The sequence below is a fragment of the Ovis aries genome, chromosome 14 (genome assembly GCF_016772045.2).
Source record: "Ovis aries strain OAR_USU_Benz2616 breed Rambouillet chromosome 14, ARS-UI_Ramb_v3.0, whole genome shotgun sequence".
NCBI lineage: Eukaryota > Metazoa > Chordata > Mammalia > Artiodactyla > Bovidae > Ovis > Ovis aries.
This window is the reverse complement of record NC_056067.1, coordinates 17819819-17845917: the sequence shown is the minus strand read 5'-3', so window position 1 is coordinate 17845917 and position 26099 is coordinate 17819819. Positions and strand designations below refer to the sequence as shown.

General features: G+C 53.3%; 1 protein-coding gene across 1 annotated transcript in view; it reads left to right on the top strand.

Annotated features, from left to right (window-relative positions):
• The first annotated feature begins 7328 nt into the window (after positions 1 to 7328).
• The window catches only part of ZNF423 (zinc finger protein 423), a 342900-nt gene continuing 324129 nt past the window's right edge, over positions 7329 to 26099 (top strand). The window contains exon 1 of the mRNA XM_027977817.3: positions 7329 to 7389. Within this exon, the coding sequence (XP_027833618.2) occupies positions 7350 to 7389 (40 nt within the window). The 5' untranslated portion in view covers positions 7329 to 7349. The remainder of the gene's footprint in view (positions 7390 to 26099) is intronic.

Genomic DNA, 26099 nt, shown 5'->3' with positions numbered 1-26099 from the left:
TATGAGAGGTGTGCTCTGAACAAGCCTCATCTCACTGCCAGGCAGGATGCTGTATCCTCTGCTGGGTACCCTGCAGTGAGACATTATTTCTGAGGGTAAGACCCAGGACCCTGAAAGGATAGAGCCTGGGGGCTGGGAGGAGGGAAGGGGTTTCCCCTAAGGGGACAGATTACCCCAGCCTCCCCAGATTCATTCTCCCTGTGCAGGCAAGTTGGGGAGCATCTCTAGAAAACTGTGCTCAATTGTACCTTGAATGTCTTGAATTCCACTAACGAAAGCCCGTTTCTAAGTCTATCACTTTTTCGGACATCCTGTTTGCTAATTAGTAAGACACTGGTGGCTGATGGAGCTACCGACAGCCAAGGCCCTGTGACTAGCTCTGAAACAGGCCCCTGCCTGATATAACCGCTCTCGGTCAAGCTTAGGAAGCTGGACATTTGCCACAGTCATCAGACACTGGATTGCTTTTTTTTTTTTTTTTTTTAAATCAGTGAATCACAAAAACACTGGAAAAGAAGCATTTTGAGAGTGACCACAGGTTTGCGTGTGCCACACCCTGGGGCAGTCAGAGGTCGTCTGGGTGGAGGTCTCAGGGCCTGGTCAGGAGTGTCAAGCTTTCCCAGGGCATGAGTCGACGGGGACCCTCATGTCAAGTTGGTTTCTTTGCCACCTTGTGGGTGTTCTCTGCAAAGATTGCTGACACTTGAAGAATTAAATAATTATAATAATAATGATAAAATAGAAATGGCTTTCCCAGCTGAACAGAAACTGGAGAAGACAAGGAGGTTCCCACACCCGACTTATTGTTTTTGGCCCTCTACTCCCCCAGCTCCAGGGACACAGATGTCTGGGCCTGCCGCTGGCCACTTTGAATTGTGGTCATGGGCGGGGGACACTGGGGACCCTTGGGGAATTTCAGGAGCATCTGTAGGGATTTCCCTCCCCAAAACACCAGGCTGAGAACTAAGAGCAGAGAAAGGGACTCTTTCTAGTTTGATTTACTCTGTTCTGAAGTCTTAGAAGCTTCCAGACCAAGCCACGTGAAAGGACTCCTCAATGTTGCAAAGCCAGCTGTGGAGGCAGGAACACCTGACTAGTGGGTAGTGGCCAGTTCATAGTCAAGGTGACAGATTCAATCTGACGATCCTGACAGATTCAACCATGGGGCATAGTTATTGCCTCCTGGGTATCCTCAGGACAGGAGTGCCCAGGAAAACCTGGGTTCCACAAGTAGTGGGTCATTATCATGAAACAGAAATGCAAAAGAGAAAAAGGAACAATCAAATCCTCTTGAACACAGAACCTTCTCCGAAGACCTGAAGATGCTAGAAAACTTCTAGAAACCAGCAGCCCAGGGAAGGAGCGCTTGTCGGTGCAAGGAGGGAATCTGTAATTGTGTGATTGGCTTCTCTCTCTAGAAATATTTTTGAACTTGAGGACTGGTAAAGGGGAGAGACAGGAAGGGAAAGGAAGGAAGCCTCGTGACCGTCCCTTGGTCATGTAGGCCAGACCAGCAACACTTAACTAACAAGAAATCTTTGGGACAACCCCACAAGATTCACATTCTCTATATTCCCATTTTTCAGATGAGAAAATGGAGGCACAGAGTCCCTTCTCGAGGTCTCCCTGGAGGTAATGAGAATGGACTGGAAGATGGATCAGATTGGTTCCTAAGCCTGGCAACCCCTGTTTCCTTGAGCCCTTAGCTCTGAACTGTGACAACTTTCCCTTGGAATCACCCAGTTCCTTTCCATGTCCAGCCCTTAACATGCACTGTTCACCCCACCAGGAACTCTGTTCTCTGTTCTTTTCCCTGACTTCTTCCTCCTCCTCTAGGCTCTTGGCCAGACCACCACCGGGACCCTCTGATTTTTGGCCTCATTTGCAATATAGTTTTCCTTCTGAGGATTGTTCAAAATGGTGATTAAATAATTATTTATGTGGCCCTTTATTAAAAAGTCAGCCTCCGCATCAGAGAACAAGACCCAGCAGGGAGAGACTGTGGTCCTTCTTGTTCACTGTCTTATCCTCAGTTTGGGCACACAGTAGGCATGCAATGAATAAATGATGGTTGAATAAACCAACAACAAAGGAATGGACTTATTTCCTGGGGGGAAACCAGGGGTTCGTCTTCCCTTTCCAAAATGACTGTTTCCTACAGGCTGATGCAAATTTTTTCAGTGGAGAGTGTGATTCTCAAGTTATTAAAACGGTAAACAGGGACTTCCCTGTGGTCCAGTGGTTAAGAATCTGCCATCCAAACCAAGGAACATGGGTTGGGTCCCTGGTTGGGGAATTAAGATTCCACATGCTGCGGGGCAACCTAGTTGGAACACTGCAACTACTGAGCCCACGCTTTAGATAGACTGTGCGCTGCAACAAGAAAAAGTCCACGGGCCGTACAGAAGAGCCTGTGCGCCCCAAGGAAGACCCAGAGCAGCCAAAACCAAACAAACAAAGAAGCTAGCAGACAAAAGAAAACAAAGATCACAAATTCCAAATTGTATATATTCAGGTGTCATTTAAGTGTATGCGTGTGTGTGTGTGTGTAGTGGGAGAATTCGGTCATTTGCTCACTTATTGCAAAGTTAACTCTAGAACAGCTCTGGAGACTTCTCAAGGATATCAGTGGAGAGGTCAAAACGAACCCTGTCTCATTTTACTTTATTGTCTTACCTTGTTTTTGTCACCCACAGCCCCTTCTGCGTTCACCAGACTGTTCAGGAGTATGCTTGCTTCTTTTTGAAGCTCAAGGAGGAGCCTCATTTGCTGTGTGTCTGGGGATACATCATTAGGAGCAAGCTGAATTGGAGGGGAGAAGGTAGCACCTTGGGTGAGAGGCGCCCTGTTCTCTGGTGAAGTTGCCCGTTTATGTGAGCAAGGTCTTGCGCTGTGCTGTGCTATGCTTAGTCACTCAGTTGTGTCTGACTTTTTGCGGCTCCATGGACTGTAGCCCACCAGGCTCCTCTGTCCATGGGAATTCTCCAGGCAAGGATACTGGAGTGGGTTGCCATGCCCTCCTCCAGGGGATCTTCCCAACCCAGGGAAAGAACCCAGGTCTCCCATATTGCAGGCAGATTCTTTACCATCTGAGCCCCAGAGCCAAGAATACTGGAGTGGGTAGCCTATCACTTCTCCAGGGGATCTTCCCGACTCAGGAATCAAACTGAGGTCTCCTACATTGCAGGTGGAGTCTTTACCAGCCGAGCTATCAGGAAAGCTCTGAGCAAGGTCTTAACCTGTTTTCAAAAAGGTTAACTTGTATTTTCTTTTGCATTTATGATGGCGGCTCCTTATGGTTTACGAAGGGTTTTTCCCAGCCTCTCCTTTGGGTCGGGCAGAAACAGCTGTCCCCTTGGCAGATGAGGAAGAAGAAGCCATAGGGGGACTTTCTCATGGCAGGAGGGGCCCAGACTCTTGGATCCCCTGTAGGAAGCTGGGCAGGTGGGATACTAAATGTCACCTGAAGATGACTTTCTTCTGCTCAGGTCTCCAAGGCTGATGAGGAGCAGAGCCCAGGCGGCAGGCAGCTAGCCCTGCCCTCAGCTCAGTGCCCCTTGAGACCCTTTCAGTAGGAGCTCCCGGAGTTTTGCTGCTCTGGAATTTTCCTTAAAATATCATTATTTCTGGAAGGAGTTAAAAAATGAAACAAGCTGCCCAGAAAGCGGGCCGGGTGAGGCAGGGACGAGGTGGGGCTCCCTTGGCACTCTGACTGCCAGTGAGCTGGGAGAAGGCAGCCAGGTCTTGGAAGGGGGGGTGGGCGTTGGGATGCGAACGTGCCCGACGGCGACGCTGGGGACCGTGATCGAAACACTTTGCGCACGTCTCCAGGACCCCTAGCCCTCGTGATAGACTATCGCCTGCCCCCCCCCCCCCATCCTGTTACCCCTGCCTCTGCCCTCTGGGCCTTCCGCAGTTCCCCAGGTTGGAAAAAGGGCAGCGCCGCGCGTCTCCAGCCAGTGCTTCCTGCCCGGTGACCCCTCCTTTCCTCCAGCAGCCCCTTCCCCACCGCACGTTCCTTTTGTCCACCCTCCCACCTCTCTCCCGGCTCCCGGCTGGGCACGATCCGTAGTCTCCAGCCCCCCAGAGAGCCCGGGAGGGCGAGCCGGGGGCTGTTCTCCGCCCCCTCCCCCTAGGAGAGGCAGCCCGCGGCGGGGGCACCCCGGAGCCGCGGCCAATCGCCCCCCTCCCCCGGCGTGTGCCATCTGCCGCCTGTCAGCCTCTCTCCGCGGGCCGCGATCCCAGGCGCCGGCGGGGGTGGGGAGCTGCTGCTTCGGCCCCTCCTTCCTGGCTCCTTCCCAGGCGCCTCGCGGCCTCTGCCCTCGCTGTGGCCCTTGGCACCTCTTCTCCTCCTCACCCCGGCCGTCCCTGAGCTGCAGGAGGCGGCTCCCGTTCCCCTCTGGGAAGGCCCAGAGATGCTGGACACTAGGACGCAGGAGCCGGGGAGGCAGCGACCCGGGGCGGGGGAGGCAGCCCTCATGGAGGGAGGGGCGGCTCTCACGGCCTGAGTCCCAGTCAGGGGACGGCTCTGTCCTGGCCCTGGCCCCTCTCGCGACACTGGCTGTGGGTCTCCTGGTGGCAGGGTGTATGCCTCGGAGGCGTCGCGTTTCGCTGGTCGCCCGACTCTACCTAGGAGACCGCCTTGAGCGCGCTAGCTTGGTTTCTTCCCGGATCCTGCCTCAAAGCCCACCCCAGCTAGCCCTCCAGCCGCTGGGGAGGCGGGGGTGGCATCTATCTCTGCCATCGGCCCAGCATGGGGTCGGGACCCGGAGGCCCAGAGAGGCGAGCGGGGCTGAGCGGGACTTCGAAGCTCGCCGAGGGGGGCGCGGGCCCGGCTGGCGGGCGGGCTGGGAAACTGCGGGGCGCAGGCGCCCTGCTTGGGGCGGGCGCCGTTGCCCGGCCGGCCCCGGGGCGGCTTTCGGCGGGCAGCAGGTTCTTCCGTGAAAGGTTGCCCTGGGTAACTCGTCTCCGAGGGGACACAGCCCTCGCCTCTCCAAGTGGCAACTTATCGATCCGCGAGATTGATAACCCTCAGCGCCGCGCCGCGCACTCCCTCCGCTCTCCCAGCTCTGGGGCTCGCCGGCCCAAGGTGGCGCCACTCGCCCAAGGAAGGGAGGGGTGGGCAGGAGGGAAATGTCGGGTCCCTTTAACCACCTTGAACCTGGCCTCCTGCAGCTTGTGGGGGACGGAGGAGGCTAGGAAACAGTTTAGGGGAGCCTCCTGGAGAAGACTTTTCCTAAATCTGAGCCCTTCCCCTGGAGGCTCCGAGACCCAAGCCTCGACCTTCTCAAGAGCTGCTAGGGCCCGAGGCGCCCCCTGGTGGCTGGGGCAAAACTTTGTGTTCAAGTAGGAGCTGGTCTATTTGTCAAATCTCCGGAGGAGGAAGTGCTACTGCCATGTTTCGGGGCTAAGGTGTTTCTTTACAGTATTAGCGAAGAAGCGTGCAACCATACGCGGGAACTCTACAGATTCAGGTGTTGGGGTAGAAAAGATTCAGCCCAGTAGAGTAGGAGTTTCTGGATATGGGGTAGGAATGGTCTTCAAACCCCGATTGATGGGCAGAATCCGAGAAGGAAAAATCAGGTTCAGGGATAATGCATATGCGTGGGGTGCAATTTGCAGAGCTGGCAGTGCCAGGGCAATTCACCCCAGAGTGCTCCCTTCCCCCCAGTTTCTTCACTTTTTGCAGTTTGTGATGCAAAGGTATCTTGGCGAACTTGACAGCACGCGTGGGCCCTGTGTCTGTTCCCTCCTCCCTTCCCCGGGGCCGCCAGCGCCGGAGTTGGGGCCCCGCGTGCGGGTGCGGTGCCCGCGCCCGCGCCGTGCCTGCCGCCGCCGCCGCCGCGGTCCGGGTTTTGCGGGCGGCCGGAGCTGTATTTCCAGCGCTGTCCATCGCTCGGTGCTGTTGGCCCTCTCTCCGTCTGATCCGAGCCGGAGCAGTGCGGGGCGCCCCACGGGATCAGAGCGCTCCCCCGCCGGGACTCCGCTCCTCACATCCTCCTGCTGGGACCCGGCTACATTTCCAGCCAAGCCTGGCTTTATTATGTGTCTCTGCAGTGCAGCCCCAGCAGCCGGATCGGGAGGAGGAGAGCCAGCGACCACAAAGAAGACAGGAGCGCAAGGGAGGCTGGCGGGCGGGCCGGCGCCGGCTGGAGCGCGGAGGAGCCGGGGCGCAGCCGCCGCCGCCGCTGCCCGGGAGGACGGGAGCCCGGCCGCCGCCTGCTCGTCCTCCTCCTCCGCCGCCGCGGCCGCCGCCTCCCGCCTCTCCGAGCCCCTGGTCCATGGAGGCAGCTAGCGGGGCCGGCGAATTGGCACCGGCCTGGGGATCGGCTGCGCGCCTCGCGCTGAGCACCGCAGCCCGAGGGCAGGCAGCGGCGGCCCGGCGCACGGGCTGAGCGATGCCCGGGGCACGGGCGCGCCTGCCTGCCGCCGCCTGAGCGCCCCCGCGCGCCCCTTCCTCCTCCGGGGGGCCGGCGCCGGACCGAGCCGAGAGCCAGAGAAGGGGGCGTGAGCCAGGGGCCCCGAGCTGCGGCTTCCGAGCGGCTGCGGCCGTTTCGAGCCCCCCAAGTAGGCTGAGTTGAGGGATCCCCGTCCCCATCCATCATAATCTCCAAACCAGGCGTTTGGGCATTTTAAAACCATTAATATTTATTATTATTTTTTTGGGCGGCAGGGGATAATTTGAAGGCTTTTTTTTTTTTTTTTCCGGGGGGTACTGAGCTTCCGCGCTCCAGACCGCCTCTCGGTCTCCTCCCCTCCTGAGACCCCCTCGACTCCAGCCCCGTCCCCCCTCCTCAGATGGGTTCATTGTGAGCTCCGTACCGGGCTGCGTAGCCGGACGCCTGCAAACTTTGCACAAAAATCCGGCAAGGGGCGGAGGAGGAGAAGGAGGAGGAGGGTGAGGGTGGCGGTGGGGTGGGGGAGGGAGGGAGGGAGGGGGCCGCAGGGGCCGGGGGCCGGCGGGGGGTGGGGAGGAGGAGGGGGGCGGCTTTTTTTTTTTTTTTTTTTTTGCATAACTCGGCTCGGCCGAGTGGCCTCCGGACTCCCCGCGCCGCTGGGACCGCCGCTGGGACCGAGAGCCCCCGGCTGCCGCATTGCAACAGGCAGGGCCCCGGCGCGCCCCCCGGGCCTCCCCCCGCCCCGGAGCGGCCTCGGCCGGCCCGGGCCGCCCCCCCCAGGGAGGCCGCCCCGGACCTGCGATCCGCTCCCCACAGCTGCCGACCCGGCTGCAAAAAAAAAAGTTTCCGAGAGGCAGGAGGAGGAGAAGGGGGAGAAGGGCAGCCCGGAGCGGCAGGGGGCGGCGGGGGGAGCCGGCCGCGGAGGGCGACGGAGCGCCGGGAGCCCCGGACATGTCCAGGCGGAAGCAGGCGAAGCCGCGCTCGGTGAAAGGTGAGCGAGCGAGGCCCGGCGGAGGCGCGAGCGAGCGAGGAGGGAGGGAGTGAGGGAGGAGGGACCGGCGAGCGGGCGGGCGGCCGGGGACCCAAGCGAGCGAGCGGAGAGGAGGAGGAGGCGGCGGAGGAGGCGGAGGCGGAGGAGGAGGAAGAGGAGGGGGAGGAGGAAGCCGCGAGCGGGAGGCGGAGGCGGCGGAGGGGGCACGCCGCGGACACCCTAGCCACGCGGACCCTCCCCGGGCCCGGCGCCGCCGACCGCGGGGGACCCGGGCCTGGGGGCGCAGCCAAGGGGCCCTCGCTGCTCCCTCCGTGCGGGCCCCGGGCCCGCGTGGCCAATCAAGGGGTGCGGGCCCGACTTGGCGGGGATTGCGAATCTCGGCGGCGGCGGCGGGCGGGCGGCGGGAGGAAGGAAGAGGCGGTGAGGACCGGCGCCCAGGAGGCCGGCAGCTCCGAGGCCGCTCTCGCCGGGCCCGGGGCCTTGCCGCCTTTCCTCTGTCCACGCCTTGTCGCCCCGGGACGCCGCGGTCGTCGGGCGTTGCTTGCGCGCGCCCCGGGTCCCCGCCCTGGCTGCCGGGCGCCCCCTCCCTGCCCGCTGCCCAGGCCGCCCTCCCGGCCCGGGCCCCCACACTTCCTGCCTCCTCCACCGAGGCCAACCGGGCCGGGAGCCTCCGCCAGGAGTTCATTGTCTGCGCAGCGCCGGCGGGACGCGGATCCCCAGGGGAGCGAAGCGGCTGCCGCGCGCGCCCCTCCGCCTAGAGCTCCCGGGACGCGACCCTGGGCACCTACATTCTCGACACCTAGGCCGGCTTCTCGAATCGGATCCCCAGAACGCACACTTTTGAGGACACACACATACGCGCGCGCGCACACACACACGCACACACACACACACACCTCTTCGTGTCCTTGCCTCGCTTTCTATTTCTACCGAGCGCCTGCGGCCCGAGCGGCCCCCCTGGAGAGCAGAGGCCCCCCGGGGAGATGCTGCGTGAGGGCAACTGAGCTCCTCCCCTGCCCTTCTTTCCCCACCCGCTGGCCTCTCCAGGCCTCGCCTGCTGCTTTGTCCCGATTCCAGTCCCCCCGGGTGGGTGCCCGGCCTCCTGCCCGCGCTGGGAGATGATAGAGAAAGGACAGGATGAGAAGCCGCTACATCTCTGGAGCCAAAAGTCCCGAGGCCCTTGTCCTCTCCCAACTCTCTTGATGACCTCTGGCCCGAGCCCAGTTCTGCTCTGAAAAGTTCATTTCCTGGAGGCCTGCGCGGGAAGGCTCAGGGGCCTCCGCTCCCTTCCTGCCAGCCTTGCTCCAGGCTGGAATGGCTGGGACTGAATCTGGCAAGGAGGGTCGTGGGACACCCGCCATTGCTCTCCTTCCAAAGTCCCAGGAGATCGCGGGCAGTCAACAGAGATTCTCCTTGTCATGTGAGACGCGGCCAACTCAGTCCGAACTCAGCAATCTGGCTGCTCTCTATTCTTCTCTTTCCTTGAGAGAAGTTGGTCTTGTTCCCCTCACCCTGGCAGGCATCCTAGTCCTGGACAGCCAGACCTGTTCCACAGAACTGGAGGGTCTACAGGGTGTTCTGGTTGAAACCAGAAGAGAGACACCTCAAGAGCCGGATAGGAAGACGGTAGATGTTTGTCCTTGTGCTGAATAGAAGTGTTCTCGGCCTGAAATAATATTTGATTTCTTTTCTCTTTCGCTGGCTCACTGCTCACTCCTTCAAGAGCCACTTACGGTGGCCCAGAAGAAAATGTACAATTGGAGTCTTGTTGGAAAAGGGCTTTCTATCTAACTTGGGCAGTTGATTTTGAATTAAATCTGTGTATCGAAACAGATTTTTCACAGAGTAAGATGCAGAACTTTACCACCTCTAACCTCAACCCAAGCCTCCATACCTCCTTATTTCAGAAGGCAAAGGTAGAGCAATTTGCTGGGAATAGATGGGTGGGTGTTTCAGAGTTGCTGGAACCTAATTCTAAAACCACTCTGTGTATCTCTGAGAAAGACTCAAGAATCATACTGCAAACGTTCATGAAATGAGCTTGGACATGATTTGTAATGAATGTTTCTCTTGATGTATATATATATAAACATATATAGCAGAGAATTCAAGCTGATTGTTGTTTTGCTGTTTATTCACTAAGTCATGTCCTACTCTTTTGCAACCCCATGGACTGTAGCCCGCCAGGCTCCTCTGTCCATGGGTTTTTCCAGGCAAGAATACTGGAGCGGGTTGTCATGTCCTTCTCCAGGGGATCTTCCCGACCCAGGGATTGAACCTGCGTCTCCTGCTTGGCAGGCAGATTCTTGACCGCTGAGCCACCTGGGAAGACCCAGTTGGTGGTGGGGAAGACAGCAAAGTGGGAACAAGGCCAGGGTAGGCATTTTGAGAAGCGTTGTAAATATCAACCACACAGCACTCGAGTCTGAGATCCTGTTTCTTCCCTCAGTTCTTTGCATTTTCCAAAAGCAGCTCCAACTCGTGTCTCTCACCATTTCGCCATTTATTGAGTTTATTGGGGTGAACAGGGTGGAGATGCAGCCACTTATTCAGGGAGGAATTAAGAGAGAAGATAATTTGAATAGATAAGAGTTACAGCACATGAAGGATTTATTGCTTTTCAAGAACTGCCTCCCCCCTCCCCGCCAAAGCAATATTCAAAAGTGTATGCTTGAGTGTGGACAGCTCCATACCACGTGTTTAAAATGACAAGGTCTTCAACCTCAAAGATGCTTCTTAAGGAACAGTGGTGCCTTTTAATTGTATTTGATTTTATTTTGCCTCCATCGCTGTGTGTCAGGGTTAAAGTACAGGCATTGTAGACTTCCCTAGCCCGCGCATTCTGCTGTGAAAGTCGCTTGACGGTATAGTTCATAATTGATCTCGGAAATGTGAAAGCCCATAGCAGGAAGGAAAGACAGAAATATAACAGTTTCTAATGGATGCTCAGAAAGTATGATTTGAAAGCACGGCATTGCTGCTTTGAAAATCAAACAGGCCTTGGTGGGGGGGTTTCACTTTCCACTCACAGACACAGCCCCCCTTCTGGAGTGGGGTCACTTATCCCCCTTGGGATGTTTGTCCTTCTTTGGAAAACCCAGGGAGCACACCCAACAAATAGGGAAGGGGGCCGGGCAGTAGGGCAGTAGGGGGAATAGCCTCATTGGTTTTCAAAAACCTTGTGATTTTAAAAAAAACCCATACATACCAAAAAACCTATGAATGTTACAAAAGTCACATTTTCTGACCGATTTTCCCCTCCGACACCATTCTCTCCTTTTCTGTTTCCCGGTGGTGTGGGGTGGCTGTTGTGAGATGATTTGTTCCCTTTGATAATTTTGGCCTCATTCTCCGGGGCCGTTCCCATCGCATCTCACTGATGTTATTTTGGCTGATGAAATCAGGTGGTTTGTTAACCTGTCTCCCTGTACCCACACTGCCTCTTCAGATCCACAGAACAGCCTCTCCATTTATATGGAAAATTAACACATTTTTTTTTTTTCCCGGGCTCTGGCTTAAAACTTTTGAATAATTGGTAATGCTGTTGATTTTTCTCCATTGAGCAACTGCCTCTTAATTACAGTTCTTAATATTAATTAGCACTCAGGCTGTGTCCACGCACCCCCAACCCCGACATCCTAAAACTACCCCCGGTGACTTCTCTGTGCTCCCCTCCCCTGGTTCTATCTTCCGCTCCTGCCAGCCCATAGCTCCTCCAAAGTCCATCTTATAAATTTGGTGGTCTAAGGACTTGGGAACAGTGTAGTTCCACACTGCTTGTGTTTCCATGGAAATAATTGAGATGTAATAAATAGAGGCATTCTGAGGTTACAGGTTTCTTGATTCAGCCGAGACCACATACAAGTGTAAATTGTCGAGATTTGTTTGGCTAAATGTACATGATCTTGTAGGAAGGGCAAAACAAATGCTTTATAGGTTCTTTAGCTTTCTGTGTGGATTGGGGCAGCTAACATTTAATCCTAATATTTAATTCCCCCTTCCTCAGTGAGATCACTAACTTTCAGCTTTGGAGGGACCTGTCTTAGTCTAGAAAACATCCTTTATGTGTAGTAATTGCCATTTAGATTCTTCCACTTCTTTCATGCAAAAACTTAATAAGCAATACAGTTTAACTATGTGTCTTGGACAGGAGGGTCCTGCTAAATGTTTAATCATAAGGTGCCGAGTGTGCATTGCACGAAAGGTGCAAGATGCCGGTGACTTTACAGTTGTGAAGAAACTGGGTAAAACCAGCCTGGCACTGTGGTGGCCTGCTACAGCATGGTAACAGAGGAGGAGGAGGCGAAACCATGGGAGGAGGAAACTAGAGTGCAGCGTCTGACATAGCATTCCTAGCTGGAGACTAAAGCTGCAGGTCTGGTTCAGTCTAATAGAAAGTTGCAATAATTGCTATATCGGTAGCCAACTCTTAAGCTGGTGGCTGTGGAATTCTTCCCCTGATGTAGGATTTAATAGTCTGGCAATTAGATGCATTGATTTCTCTTAACTGTTCATTTGGATGTGTAAACCAAAGGAACCCACCACTGCTGCAGACGGCTGCCTGGCTCTTGGAAAAAAGGCTGATTTAGGTGATGGTGGTAGGAGGATGGATTCTTCAAGGCAGTGTTGGGGCCAGTTCCCTCTTCGTTTGACGTTTCAGCCCATTTTGCAGTAAAATGAAGAGCACTTGTTGTTCAGACAGTGTTTAAAAACCAACAGCGGTGTCCTGTTCTATCTGAAAAGTAAACACGCCCTCTTTTGCTGCAGACACGTAGAGTAACATTTCTGTCTCTGAGTGACTGGACTCACTTGCGTATTTTTGGCAGATGGTCGGTTGGGTACCAGAGGGAAAAGTCACAGAACACCTTGGCTCCAAGTTCCAGAGGGACCTCTTGCCGGAAACGGAGTGAGTTCTCGCTCCCCTTCCTAGGGGCCTGGTGTCCCCTAGACCGCAGTGGCTCTGTCAAGCCCTGAAGAGATATGGGACATGGTATCTTGGACCCCTTGGCATGGTGCCTGTGTGACTTCAGTGCCTTGGAGAGGGGGTAGATAATGAACCCTTGCAAATGTTAGCACCTCTTAACTCCCTGCTCCTGGACCTGCAGGTTTCTGTAGGTGTCACTAACTTCTTTTTGCAGGCATCTAAAACTGTCTTGAGGAGGGCTAGCTGTCCTTATGGCCCTTTTTTTTTTTCTTTGTTTAAACTGAGGTGGATGGGTGGGTTTAGTTAACTCTTTGTTTGTCCGAAGGTAAGATGGTCTTACCTTTCCTGGACCTTGTCTGTGGTACACTGGTATTTGTGAAGAATATTATCTTCACATTTTGAAAATGTTTGCAATAGATATCGGGGTTCCTTTCTTATCTTTGGGTCCAGGTAATTACAACAGAATGCCTTGAAAACTATTAGCAGGCTCCCTGTTACCGTGAGTAGCTGGGGAAAGCCTTGATACACCTTGATTGGTGAATCTGACAATTTCTGCAAATTCCTGTCAGTTTGAAAGACCATTTTGTGTATAAGCATGTTAGTCAATAATCAGAGTAGTTTTACACCCAAAATGGACTAATTAAGTCTGGATTGGTTATATTCTGCTTGAAGTTTTCGGTACTGTCAGCTCCCCCTGACTGTGGGAGAGGTGGGGGGAGGGCAGTGAGGGAAATGCTGATGGAAACTTTTGATTCATCGCTTACCTGCGGGGATCGGTGGCAGCCAACGATTGGGGTTGTACACTCAGTAAATAAAAATACTTTATCTCTTTCAAGGAGCGCCAATTAGCTGATTGCTCCGTGTGGCTGTCTTTAAGGAGAATGCTGTCTTACCTATCTTCTTGTACAAAGGTTTGATTTTTAATGTCTTGTGAAAAGGATTCTCTTTGTCTTGATTGATGTCAGGAATAAAAGCATGATGGTAATATCCCTTTGAAAGCTATTGTATTGTCAGCCCTGGCTGACAGCAGGAGGGCCTCCCAGCGTTATAGATTAGTGCTGTGAAAACACTGACATTTTCTTTGTTACGTTGCTGTTGTTCTACTTGCAAAGTCAATTACACAATGTCGGAGCTCAGTTACAGAGTTGACTTTGGAGGTAGCAATGTCTTTTCCTTCTCTTCTTAAAGATATAATTTTCCTGTGTGGTTGTTGTCATTGTTTTGTTTTCTTTCTCTCTCTCTTTGATCTGCTTCCCTCTGGTGACCAACCCCCCCTGCCCCTCAAGAGTCAGAACGCATTAGTTAGGCAAACACATTCTGGTTTCAGTTGTGACAAGTCAGATTCTAAGACTGCCGCATCGTTATCTCTGCATTCCTCTGCTCATTCACATTTCAGTGGCTTCTTATTCATATAGTGACTACAGCAGCCAAGATACATAAAAAGCCCATCAAATGAGATTATGGTATTGATAATCCCATCAAGTGGGTTACTCTGGATTTAGGGTCCTTGCTCTGAGTGCGTGTGTATACTTATTCTCTAAGTTCATGTCCGACTCTGTGACCCCATGAACTGTAGCCTGCCAGGCTCCTCTGTCCTTGGGATTTCGCAGGCAAGAATACTGGAGTGGGTTGCCATTTCCTTCTCCAGGGCATCTTCCTGATCCAGGGATCAAACCTGAGTCTCCTGCATGGCAGGCGGATTCTTTACCACGGAGCCACGCGAGAAGCCTTTGGGGTCCTTAAGTTTGGCAAATTCTGTTTTGTTTTTTTTTCTCTTCTTTTCCTGACCCAGGTTGAACCAAGTTCCTGGGCTCTTGGGAGCACCCCTTTTGCCCCCCAGCTTTTTTGCTGCAGAAGATTTATAATAAACATTCTGAACTCACAGGCCAGGGCTGGTGAGTTTTGGACGTAGAATCCTGGATGACATCTTTATCTCGTAAGAGAACCTTGTAACCCACCCTTTTCCCATTGCAGATGGCAAATGCGAATTATAAGGCTCTCCAAAGTGCCTTTACTCCAGGTACCCTTAAACTCAGGAGTGATTTTCATCCCGGTGTGAAATTCTGCTGCTGAAAGGGAGGCAGGCTTGACATGTCTGAAGCTAAAAGTGGTCAGGGTGGAGGTTTTTATTTACACTCCCCCTACCACCGTCCCTGCCTTCTTCAGGAAGAGCAAACCGGCTCTCTGAACTTGGCCGCAACGAGGCAGCTACCTGAGAGTGGACAGGACTTGCCACTGACTCCAGATGACAGGGCCGCATTGGGAAACTCCGGCCGAGGACTCTAATTGTGGGCCCCCAAAGTTGTTATTATGAACCGCCAGACAGGAGACTGTGTTCGCCAGCAATTTGTCAGGACTAATTTTGTTTTTCTCCAATAATTGAAAATTAATGTCTTGAAGTGAAAGCAGATGTTCATGTCATCTTCTGAATTGGGATATAAAATGGGGCTCTGTAGATGGGCTCACTAATTTAACAGTAATTTCCCTCTCGCAGCTAATGGGGGTGTTGGGGCTGACGTCACCTGAGGCCAGAATTGGGGGGTGAGAGCATCAGCTGTACCAGTTGTGCTGTCTGAGGTGCCGGAGCCTTGGTTTTGGAGGGAGAGCATGTAAATAAACTTAATTCCTGGGGCTATGAAACTTGGGAGAATCCATTAGTTTGAATGCTCATTCGAGCAAAAGATGTTTATTGAGATAATTTAAGGCTTTATGCTGGAAAAGGTGAGGGAGCCTGGGTGTAGGAAGACAGTGGATTCCTACAGGTTAGAGGATCCTGGGTTCATTACCGTCACCTGGAGAGAGAGAGAGAGAGAGAGTGTGTGTGTGTGTGTGTGTGTGTGTGTGTGCACACGCCGTCGTGTCTGACTCTTTGCAACCCCGCTGTTGCCCCACAGGCAACCCCCTGTAGCCCACCAGGCTCCTCTGTCCGTGGAATTTTCCAGGCAAGAATACTGGAGTAGGTTGCCATTTCCTCCTCCAGGAGATCTTCCTGACCCAGGAAGCAAAACCACATCTCTTGTGTCTCCTGCATTGGCAGGAAAATTCTTTACCAACTGTAAAGCTGGTTAAAATTGTAGATTCCCACTTTCAGAACCTAGAGATGCTCCCCTAGCTGGTCTGGGGTTGGGACTAACAACTTTTCATTTTCTTCCCTTAAAAAAATTGAGGTAAGATGCCTGGTGACTCAGATGGGAAAGAATTTGTCTGCACTCCTGGAGACCCGGGTTCAATACTTGGGTTGGGAAGATCCCCTGGAGGAGGTCATGGCAACCCACTCCAGTATTCTTGCCTGGAGACTTCCTTGGACAGAGGAGGCTGGCGGGCTACAGTCCTTGGGGTCGCGGACATGACTGAGTGACTAACACACACATATATACGTAACGTAAAATTTGCCATCTTAACATTTTTAAGTGTCAGACTCAGTGACTTTAAGTACATTCACATCGTTGTGCAGCCGTCACGAACGTTCATTTTTAGCCGACAAGCAGGTGGTGGTGGTGGGTTGGGGGGATCTTAGCCCATCACCCTCCAAGGAGGCCATCAGTTCAAGGCGTCCGTTTTCCAGGGAGAGAGGAGAAACAGAGGCCCCGAAGATGCAGTGACTAGGAGAACTGGTGATGTTTTCCCTTGCTCCAGTGAGAGAGGGGAGACTGGTGTGCTCAAAGCACATATTAGGGCTCCATCAGGGCTGAGAGCCGGGCAAGAGGGGGTGCTTCGGAGCTGTTGAGGGATCTGGTGGCGACTCTCAGGATGAGAACATGCATTCTCTCTCCTTGGGGGCACCGTTCCTCTGGAGACTGAGACTGGCAGGTGTGAGGTTGGCCCGTGGCCCCCACACCTGCCTGCCAGGACCCAGACAGCCCCTCTGACTTACCAGCCCTGCACACTTCAGGCTGGTTCGTCTGTGATGGCACGGGGGAGGGACAGCTGTTGTGGAACGGCCACTTAGTTGCCTTGGTTTCCAGTCCTAGAGCGCCCACCGCCCCTGGCCCGCCGGTCTGGGTGCTACAGACTCTTATACTCTTCTCCTTGAGGTGCCAGCCACCTTTTCCTCCCCCATTTTTTTCCTGTAATTGAAATCTGCCCTTTCGTTACCTGGGCATGAATTATTTTTTTGCAGCGTTGTCATTCCCTATCCTGCTGTGAGGTTTATCTCTTCTGTTGATCCTAATTAAATAAAACATACTGTTCACCTAACTCCTGTTGCACTGAATTTTACCTGCCTGAGGCAGAGTGATGGCCATCTGGGCTGGGTTAGGGAGCAGGGCATGGCTGGATAAAGGAGCTGGCATGGTAGGGGCTGGTACATCAGGCCTGGGTGTACCCCCTTGGCCTGGGGAGGCTGGCAGGACCCCATAGCTGCCAGCAACGTACAGCATACTTCTGAACTTGAGCATTGCTTTGTCCCTAGCCCCATGAGGCTGCAGGTCTGAACCTGGGAAGAGGAGAGACAATCACCAGCTCCAGAGAATCCCCAAGGAGAGGGTGAGGGAGGAGACCAGGCTCCCAGGGTGGGGGGGATGGAGAGAGGGGGCAGGCTCCGGTCGCCTGGGGTTGAGGCTGCAGCGAGTGCTGGGTTCCCTGGGGAACCAGGAGCAGAGCACGCGTTCTCAGTGCCCAGGACCGCTCTGCAGATGCCCTGTCTCCTCGGGGAGAGAGGGGCAGCCAGGGGCCTGGCACATGTGATGCAAAGATTCAGACCTTTACCATTTTTGCCTTTGAACTTCTCAGAATCTTGAAAATCCCAGGTTGAAGAGGAACCTTGGAGGCCACTTCCTTCAGCTTTCCCATGTGTTTGTGGCATCCCGAGTTCCATCCAGCCTGGACTCACACATTTCAGTCTCCGGGAGCTCACGACCTCTACGGCACAACTTGTGCCTTTTCAGCTTGAATGTCCCATGTTTCTCTTTCCATGAAGTTGCAGACCGCCTCCTGTAATTTAGGTGCAATGGTCCTGTGTCTGTCTCTTGGGGCCACAGGGAGTAGCTCAAATCTCCATTCCTCAGGGCAGCCCTGTTGAGAGTCAGCAAAGCTGGCCTTGGTCTACCGGCCCAGGGGGAGAGTATCTTTGTGTGGGATGCGGTCAGCCTGGTGGGCTTCCGGGATGCCATGCTCACTTACAGATGACTGCAGATGACCTTGTCTTGAGCTTCTGGGTCCTTGTGTTTAAAAGAATTTGTTAGGTGAATGAGTAACTGTGTAAGCTATTGAGGGAATGAATGAACGGGTAGACAGGTGAATGAGTGAACTGAGAACAAATGACTGGTTAAAGACTAGATGAATTCCTAAATGAGTGAGTTAGTGAGTGAGTGGGTAAACTCACAGGAACATGTCACAGACCATCTCTGTGTAAAGAAGGCTGAGCACCAAAGAATTGATGCTTTTGAATTGTGGTGCTGGAGAAGGCTCTTGAGAGTCCCTTGAATAGCAGGGAGATCAAAGCAGTCAATCCTAAAGGAAATCAACCCTGAATATTCATTGGAAGGACTGATGCTGAAGCTGAAGCTCCGATACTTTGGCCACCTGATGGGAAGAACCATCTCACTGGAAAAGAAAGACCCTGATGGTGGGAAAGATTGCGGGCAGGAGGACAAGGGGGCCACAAAGGATAAGATGGCTGGATGCCATCATCAATCCAATGGACACGAGTTTGAGCAAGATCTGGGAGATGGTGAAGGACAGGGAAGCCTGGTGTGCTGCAGTCCATGGGGTGGCGAAGAGTCGGACACGACTGAGGGACTGAAAAACAATGTCTTTATGGGTGACTTGGGCTCCCGGCTGGCATCTCTGGTGGTCTCTCCTGCCTCGTTCCCCTCCTCCGGAGATGCTTCTCCTGGAGGACAGGGAGCCCTCACACCCTCGTGGGGTTGGGATGCTCTCTGCCTATTCTCCCCCTTCACCCTTAGCCCAAGGGTGGGTGGGCATGTAGTGCTCTCCTTCTGTGAGATTGTAGCTACTGTGGCAATCATTGTGCTGGTTTGTAAAACACGGTTTTCAAAGAATAAAAGCAATATGAGATTTTCATACTAACTTTAAATGAAACAGAACTTTTAATTGAATAAACTACTCCCTCTTCCCTCTTCCTGCCACAATCCTAAGGGGGCTTCAAAGTGGACATACTTGACCCAGCTCAGTGCTGGCCAGGACTCTGTGGTCCTGTCTCCACTAAGTGGCCCTCAGGTCCTTCAGCATCTTTCAGGGACGGTTTGTCCCCACATAGCAGCAGGACTGAGGGATGGGTTGGGAGAAGGAAGGAGGAAAACAGGATGTGTTTGCAGGGAAAACTGCCAATAAAATAAAACAGCATGAAAAAGAAAGACCCCTGTATCACTGAAGGTCTGTGTTAAGATTGACTTATTTCTCTCGCACGGGATGGTTGTGGTTTGGAGGAAGCATGCTCTGTGATCTTGGGCAGGACAGTGCCCTCTGTGGGCCTCAGTTTTCCCATCTGTGAGATGGAATGGAACTGGTGGGGCTAGCTATCTGTCTTACATGGTTTAAGATTTTAATCCCTGGAACATAAGAGTGGGAAAGCACAAGATGCTTAGGCTTTAAAATAATACAAACTAGAAAGATATTTTTAGGTCTTTTCAAGGTATTTTTTTTTAATGCAGTTTTAAAAAGCTGTCTATTTAATTGTTGACTGTGCTGGGCCTTGGCTGTTGTGCGAGGGCTATCTTTACTTCAGCGCGCGTGGGCGGCTCTCTAGTTGCCCTGCGCGGGTTTCTCGTTGCAGTGGCGTCCCTTGCTGCGGAGCACAGGCTCTAGAGCATGCGGGCCCAGTAGCTGTAGTGCATGGGCTTACTTGCTCCTACATATGGAGTCTCCCTGGATCAGGGACTGAACCAGTGTCCTCTGCATCTCAGGCGGATTCTTAACCACAGGACCACCAGGGAAGCCCCTTTTCAAGGTACTTTTTAAAGTGACCTGTCCGCAGGGTGAGAAGTCTGAGAGGCAGATCTGGGGGATCCTTCCTTGCTCCCCGAGTCCTTTTGTGGATTGAAGGGAACGGTGGATAAGAGAAGACATGTCAAGGGCTTGACTGTGATGTCAGTATCTTTTCACATGTCTGACAGTTCAGCCTGAGGTGTCCCTGGCTCTTTTGGCTCCAGGGCCTTTGCCAGGCATCCTTGGAGTAGGCTCTCTGGTGCTCCTCTAAGCCAGGGGGCAACGTGGACAGAGAATGTCCAGGCCCTACATATGCCCATCAGAGCCACCAGTATGGCTGGCCCAATCCTGGGGAGGGTGTGGAAGGGCAATCGTGGCCAGGCAATCACCTGTGCCAGGCCCTGCCTTCAGCTCCTCCCATCTGTCCCCTTACTGGTTCTCTGATTTATCTCCATTTCACAGATGCACAAACTGAGGCCCAGAAGTCCCTTGCCCAAAGTCACATGGCTGGAGGGGGGCAGAGCTGGGATTAGCCCAGGGCCTGCGTCAGTAACCATTACCTTATAACTGCCCAAGGATCCCCAAAAAGACAACAGTGAAACTCATGCTTTCTCCATGGGCTGGAGGAGTCCCTGGACCCTGGGAAGGAGAGAGGGTCACGAGTGAAGGCACAGGAGGTCTGTCGTGCTCCCCACCCATCCGTGTTCTCCTCCTTGTGGGCTATCAATATCCACATCTTTAATAACTGATTTACACATCTTCAAAAATAATTTTACCCCCTCCTCCCCCAGAGATGAGCACTGTTATCCACAGTTCTCTTTCCTCCCAGACCTCTTCTGTGGTGAATTTACATGAAAACATATGTATATGCACCGATGGATATACAATTGTAAACTTAGATAGTATCATGTGCTGGTTGGCTATGCTTTCTGCTATTTGTTGTTTTCATGAAGCAGTGAGTTTTCAGTCTTGGTTACACATTGGAATCATCTTAGACACTTGAAGAAAGAACATTACCTGGGACCCACCATAGACGAGATAATCCAAACTTTCCGAGGGTGGTCCCCCAGCTGTTTTTTTTTTTTTTTTAAGCTTCTAGGGTACTTTGGCTGTGCAGCCAGAGTTAAGAACCATTAGTCTAGGAGGCATCATCATGTTAGTGTCGCGGACTATTCCATGTCAACAGCCATGATTCTGTAGGGGGGTTCATAGTTCTCTATTGATGGATGTTTAGTTTTTCACTGTTGTAAACAAGGATGCAGGTAACATTATTGTTTATAAATCTTTGTGTTTCTTAGGCTAGATTCCTAGAAGTGGACTTGTTAAGTCAAAGAGTAGTCACTTGTAAATTTTGAAGGATATTTCTAAATTGCTGTCCGCAGAGCATGTACCTTCAGTAATGGTGTATGAATACATGTTTCTCCTAATCCTTGCCCACATATTATAGGTCCCTTTTTTCTTCTTCTTTTGCTCCTCCTTCTCCTTCTTTTCCCCACTTTTCCTTTTTGCCAATCTGGCAGGCAACAAATAGCCCATTGTTTTAATTTGTACTTTCCTGATTACTGGTGAAGTTGACCATTTTTCTTATCTTTATAGGATATTTCTTATTTCTTTAGGAAGGGGAACTGACAGCACTCTGGAGCATGGGAGTGTGAGCTTTTCTTTCCGTCAACTAGTCCTGCAGTCACGTCTCTTCTTTCTTCCATCAAACGTCCATCCACTTATCTGTCATCCACCCATTTCCCATTCATCATCTATCCATCTTGTCATCATCACCCTCCTCTCCCCTCCTCTCGCATTCCTTTTCTTCCTTTGCATTCCTCTGTCCCATCCATCCACCCATCTTAGCATCCATCCATTTATCCTCCATTCATCTGTCATTTGTCACTTCTCCACCCGTAATTCTTCCATCCTCTCCTCTCCTCCCCTCTTCTCCGTCACTTTCTTTCCTTTTCATCCATCAATCCATCCATATCCCGAGTATCTTACCCTGGTGAGCACGTTAGCCTGGGCTCCAAGGAGGCTGTAGAGATGAACCAGATGGAGGGCATGCTGTCAGGGAGCCCACAGTCTGGAGTGGACACAGAACCCTAACCACAGGACCCGAGAGGGCGGCCCGATAGAGGTGCAGGTTGAAGGCCAAGAGAGGTTGGAGGAGTTCCTCTGGCAGGAGGAGTGAGGCAAGACCTAGAAGAGGGTATAATGTTTGATTTGGGTCCAGAAAGATAGAATTACAGCACCCAGAGCAGCTACCGTTTCATGAGCTCCCCTTGTATACAGGCACTGGCTATGTACTTTTCAGGCAGTATCTAATCTCAACACACACTTCTCACCACTCAGTTGGGGGCCTTAGGCTAATTTTTTTTTTTTTTTAAATCACAAGACATAACAGATTTAGAGAAGCATCAGCTGAACTCCCTTGTCATGTGAATGGTCAGACTTTCCCAGAGAAGGTGAATCAGATGTCCAGGGTCATACAATGACCTTGTGGCAGAATTGTGCCCAGGGGCAGGACAAGGATGAGCTGGGGAGGTCTTGCTGCTGTCACTGACCCAGGCCAGGGTCTTTCTTGGGAACCACCTGGACCTCCAAGCTGTGGGGAGTGTGGGGGGATTCTGAGCTGGCGGACCTTGACTCCCACTTCTTATCCCACCCACTTCTTCACCATGTGAGCCTCAGCTTCATTTTTATGAAACGGGGGCTCCCCTCCCAGGAGAGGTGTGAGAAGGAGCTTTGTAAAACTGAAATGGCCTTCCGGATGGTTGCGGTTGGACTCACACCCTGGAGCGGTCTAACTTAGCCATTCTCTCTCTCACCTGTACGTGTGCTTTGAATGCTGTGCCAGAGAACATGTGTGGGAAACACCAAGCTTTTAATCTGTCCCCTGGAGGTGCCAACAGGTTGTGAATGAGGCTTCTGTATGCCTCATTCACCCCACCTCACCAAGGACAGCTGCCTTTCTAAAGGGGTGCATTGGCCGGGCACATGGAAGGGGACTGTGTGGGCTGGCAAATGCCCCAGAGTGGGTATGCGTGTGTCTGTATGTATGCCGGTGGATATGTGTGTGTGTGTGCACGCGTATGTGAGTCTGCACGTGTGTGTATACATGTACACATGCACACATGCACGCATGCATGTGCATGGATGCATGTACATGGATGTGTGTGTGAGCCCCAACCTCCACAGTGAAGAGAGTCTTGTCATTGCATGGTTCAGACCATCAGCACAGGGATAGAGAAAATGCACATCGATAACAGGCTTTGCTCATGAATTTAGTTTATATCCATTCACTGGAATACTTTCGGAGCACCTATTATTATATGCCAAGCCCTGTGCTAGACTTGACTTTGCTGAAAAAAGAGAGGCAAGTTCTTTCTCCTTGCTAAGATTCAGTTGACATCTGTAAAATCCTGGTTGTGAGTGTGAGAGATGAGTTTATATTCTTGTTTCCTAAAATGTATTCCAGGATTTTGTTGATGTTCCACCAAAAGAATAAAAACTACTTTCTGTGGCCAAACACATTTGGCAACCACTGTGTTAAACAGAGTTACACGTTTTAAACACTTTCAGGGCTTCTCAGAGTTTCAAAAGACTAACGTGGGATTCTCTCAGACCTGTTGATAGCTTCTGACTTTCAAACTTGCTCGTTCACTTGTCATGGGACTGCATGACCTGGGTCCAGTTTGGGTTTCTAGGCTTCGAAGTTCTGCTGTCGTTCCTAGTTGCTCAGTTATTTGTTCATTGATTCACCTAACACACATTTGGTGAGCACCTACCATGCACCAGCCACTCTTTGGGGTGCTTAAGGCCACAACAGCGAACAGACAGATGTTTATTCTAGAGGGGCGAGAGGCCACCGACAAGTACATGAGTCAATAACAATTTCTGGGAAACAAAGCAGGTCCTGGGATAGGCAGGGAGTGGTGAGGAAGGCTGTCCAGACAGGGCCATCTGGGAGGTGACACTTGAGCCCAGGGTGATGGAGGGGGACGGCAGGCTGGAAGCCTTGCAGCTGGTGCTTTGGAAGGGCTGAGGGATGTGTGTGGGGGGGTGGTCCTTCCCTGGGCCTCTGCCTCTTCAGCTGGCAGGGCACCCCACTGGCCTAGCCCTCTGTGGTTTCTATGGCACAGCCAGACCTCAGATGCTTCTCTGAGTGGTGAGTCAGTCTGGTGGGGCTGTTTCTGGGCAAGGGCGGCTTCTGCCTCCCTATCGCTCCCCAGGAGCTTCTGAACCACGGAGTCCTATCTCAGTGTAACCCTGCCCAGGTCACCACGGAGGGCTCAGAGGGTCCCTCACCTCGCTGGCTGGCTGGCTGCAAGCACCACCTGGCAGAGCCTCTGCCTGTCCTGGTCACTGCCGGGTCCCCAGTGCCTGGCACTGTACCCACATTCCCATCCCCATCTGATAGATGGGAAAATGAGGCCAGGAGGCTCCCACAGCCCATTGCCTCAGAGGCCCAACCCTTTTCCTTGACAGGGTTGTGACCCCAGGCTGGTGGGGTGGGGAGGGCAGACGCTTCTAGGAAGGGAGGTGGGATCTGGGGGCCTCAAGCACCCTCCTGGCCTTTGTCTGCAGAGCTTCCCGGTGTGATTTGGGTCCTGGGAGTTGAGAGAAGGGGAACTGGAAATGGAGAGTAGCGAAGGAGAAAGAGGTCGGGTCAGTGGGGGGAGGGCCAGGAGATCCGGGGGTGGGGTGGGGGGGTGCGGAGGCAGGAGAACAGATGGGGAGGGGGCCTGAGGGAGGGACCTCGGGGCTCGTCCCGCCCAGCGAGCCTCGCCAGCCGGCCAGGCGCTTGGGAACGCGGCCCCTTCCCGGGGCCTCATCTGCCCGCCCCGCGGGGCGGCCCAGGGACCCCTTTGAGGCGGCCGTCCTGGGAACGCGTCGGGCCGCCCCCTGCCCGGGAGGGTTCCATGGCTGCGGCGCAATAACTCAGGCCCAGGTTTGGGCACAAAGCGGCCGCGGCGGGGGGCTGGCTGGGAAGGCGCGGGTTGCGGCGCTCGCTCGCGCTGCCCGGGTGGGGCCGGGGCTTGTTCCGCACCGCGGGCCGCCCCCGCCGCCCGCCCCTCGGAGTCTGGGGCTGGCCAGGCCCAGCTGGCGCCCCCAGGACTCCTGAGTCCCCAGCCCAGAGCGGGGCGCGGGCAGCAGGCGGCGGCGTCTAGCCCACAGCCGGGTGCCACTGGTGGGTGGGTGGGCTGCGGCCCCCGCTGGCCAGATGTGCGCCTTGGAGGGTTGCGGGGCGGGGGCACCGGTACCGACTGGAGCGCTGATTGGCTCGCGGCTTTGGGGCGGGGCCGGGAGAGGGCAGTCGATCACTGTAGGGCCAGTCCTTGGATGTGTATACATAATGAATAAATAAATGTCCTCGATTGCTTTTGAGCACTTCACTTTTAACTTCAGAGCAGCCCTGTGAGGTAGGTACTGTGATTATCCCCCTTTCACAGAGGAGGAAACTGAGGCACACGGTGGCAAAACTAATTGCTCAGTGTCTCACAGCTGGGACGAACAGGACTTGCAAGCAAGCCCCTAGACCCCATCCATCCCCCGGGGCGCGTGTGTGGGGATTACGGGCGTGGGAGTGCAATTCTGAGTTTACTTATATATGTTCAAGAAATTACAGACACAAGATTTACAAGCACATGTACTGATTCTGGGTTTCACTCACTCTTTCACTTACTGAATGGATACTTTCTGACTTCATTCATTCCCTGGATGTGTGTTTCTGATTCTGGGCCAGATCTTATTGTTGGGTTGGGTGCTCAGTGCCAAGTGAAAAGGGCTGGGTCTTTGCCTTCAGGGAGCTTGCAGTTTAGTTGGAGGCGGGGTAGTGAGACTGACCATAAACAGTGAGCAGTTACACTCTCTCTGCAGGTGGGGTGGCCTGTAGGTCCTTTCTGGGGAGTCCCCTGGCAGGCCCCTGGACCCTGAGATTTCAAGCTGGAGGTATGCATGACCTCTGAGCACAGAGTGGCTCTAGAGGTTCTCATGGGCACCTCCAAGTACCCAGGGAGGAGGTTGGAGGGGTGCCTCCTGATTTGCCAGATGAGGAAGGGTGATCCAGGGAAGCCCGCGACCTGGCCTTGGCTCACACTGCACATCTGTCTGTGGCAGAGATGATGTCCAGTTATTAGGCTACTGATTTCCAAGATCCCGTGTCCCAGAGACAGGGGTCCTTACCCCCAGGCCCTATCTCTAATATTAGAGCCCATATCCTCTGCACAGACTTAGGGCTGGAGGTGGAAGTATGCACTGATGCTTCGTCGCTGGCACCCAAGTCCCTGAGCTGTCCCCATCCTTCTGGCCTCCAGCCAGGCCAGTAGAAGATAGCTGCCTTCATGCACCTATTGCATCCACAGTTCGGTCTGAATTGGATAACTGAATGGGCTTTATTCTGAATTTTGTGTCTCCACTGTCTGAAAATATCTATTCTGGCTTGCCCTGGGAGTGCAAGGCCTGCTGTATGTTCCAGGTCTGAGTTTGGTGTAAGGCTGGACCTGGCCTCAGACCTCTCTGTGCATTTCACCCTGTCTGACTTTTGTTAGGAGAGTTCCAAATGTGCTCTGTTCTATGGAGGTCTGGCAGGAGGGGATAATATTTACTGAGGCTTGGTGCTTGCTGAGCGCTTTATACATGTTTTCTCGTGAATACCCTCAACAGCCCTGTAAGCCTGGTCCCATTACACTCGCCATCCTGCAGGTGAGAATGCATGGTGGGTCAGCCTGAGCTTCGAGATTTTGTGTCAGAGCCGGGCTGCCCGACACCAGGTGCCCGCCCTCATCACTCCCAGAGCCACCTTCCTTCCGTACTCTCCCCCAGGAGCTGGGTTGGGAGACAGACCCATAAACAGTGATGAACTCTGAGGCTGGTAACTCCCAGCTGGTGGCCAAGTCCACACTCCCCC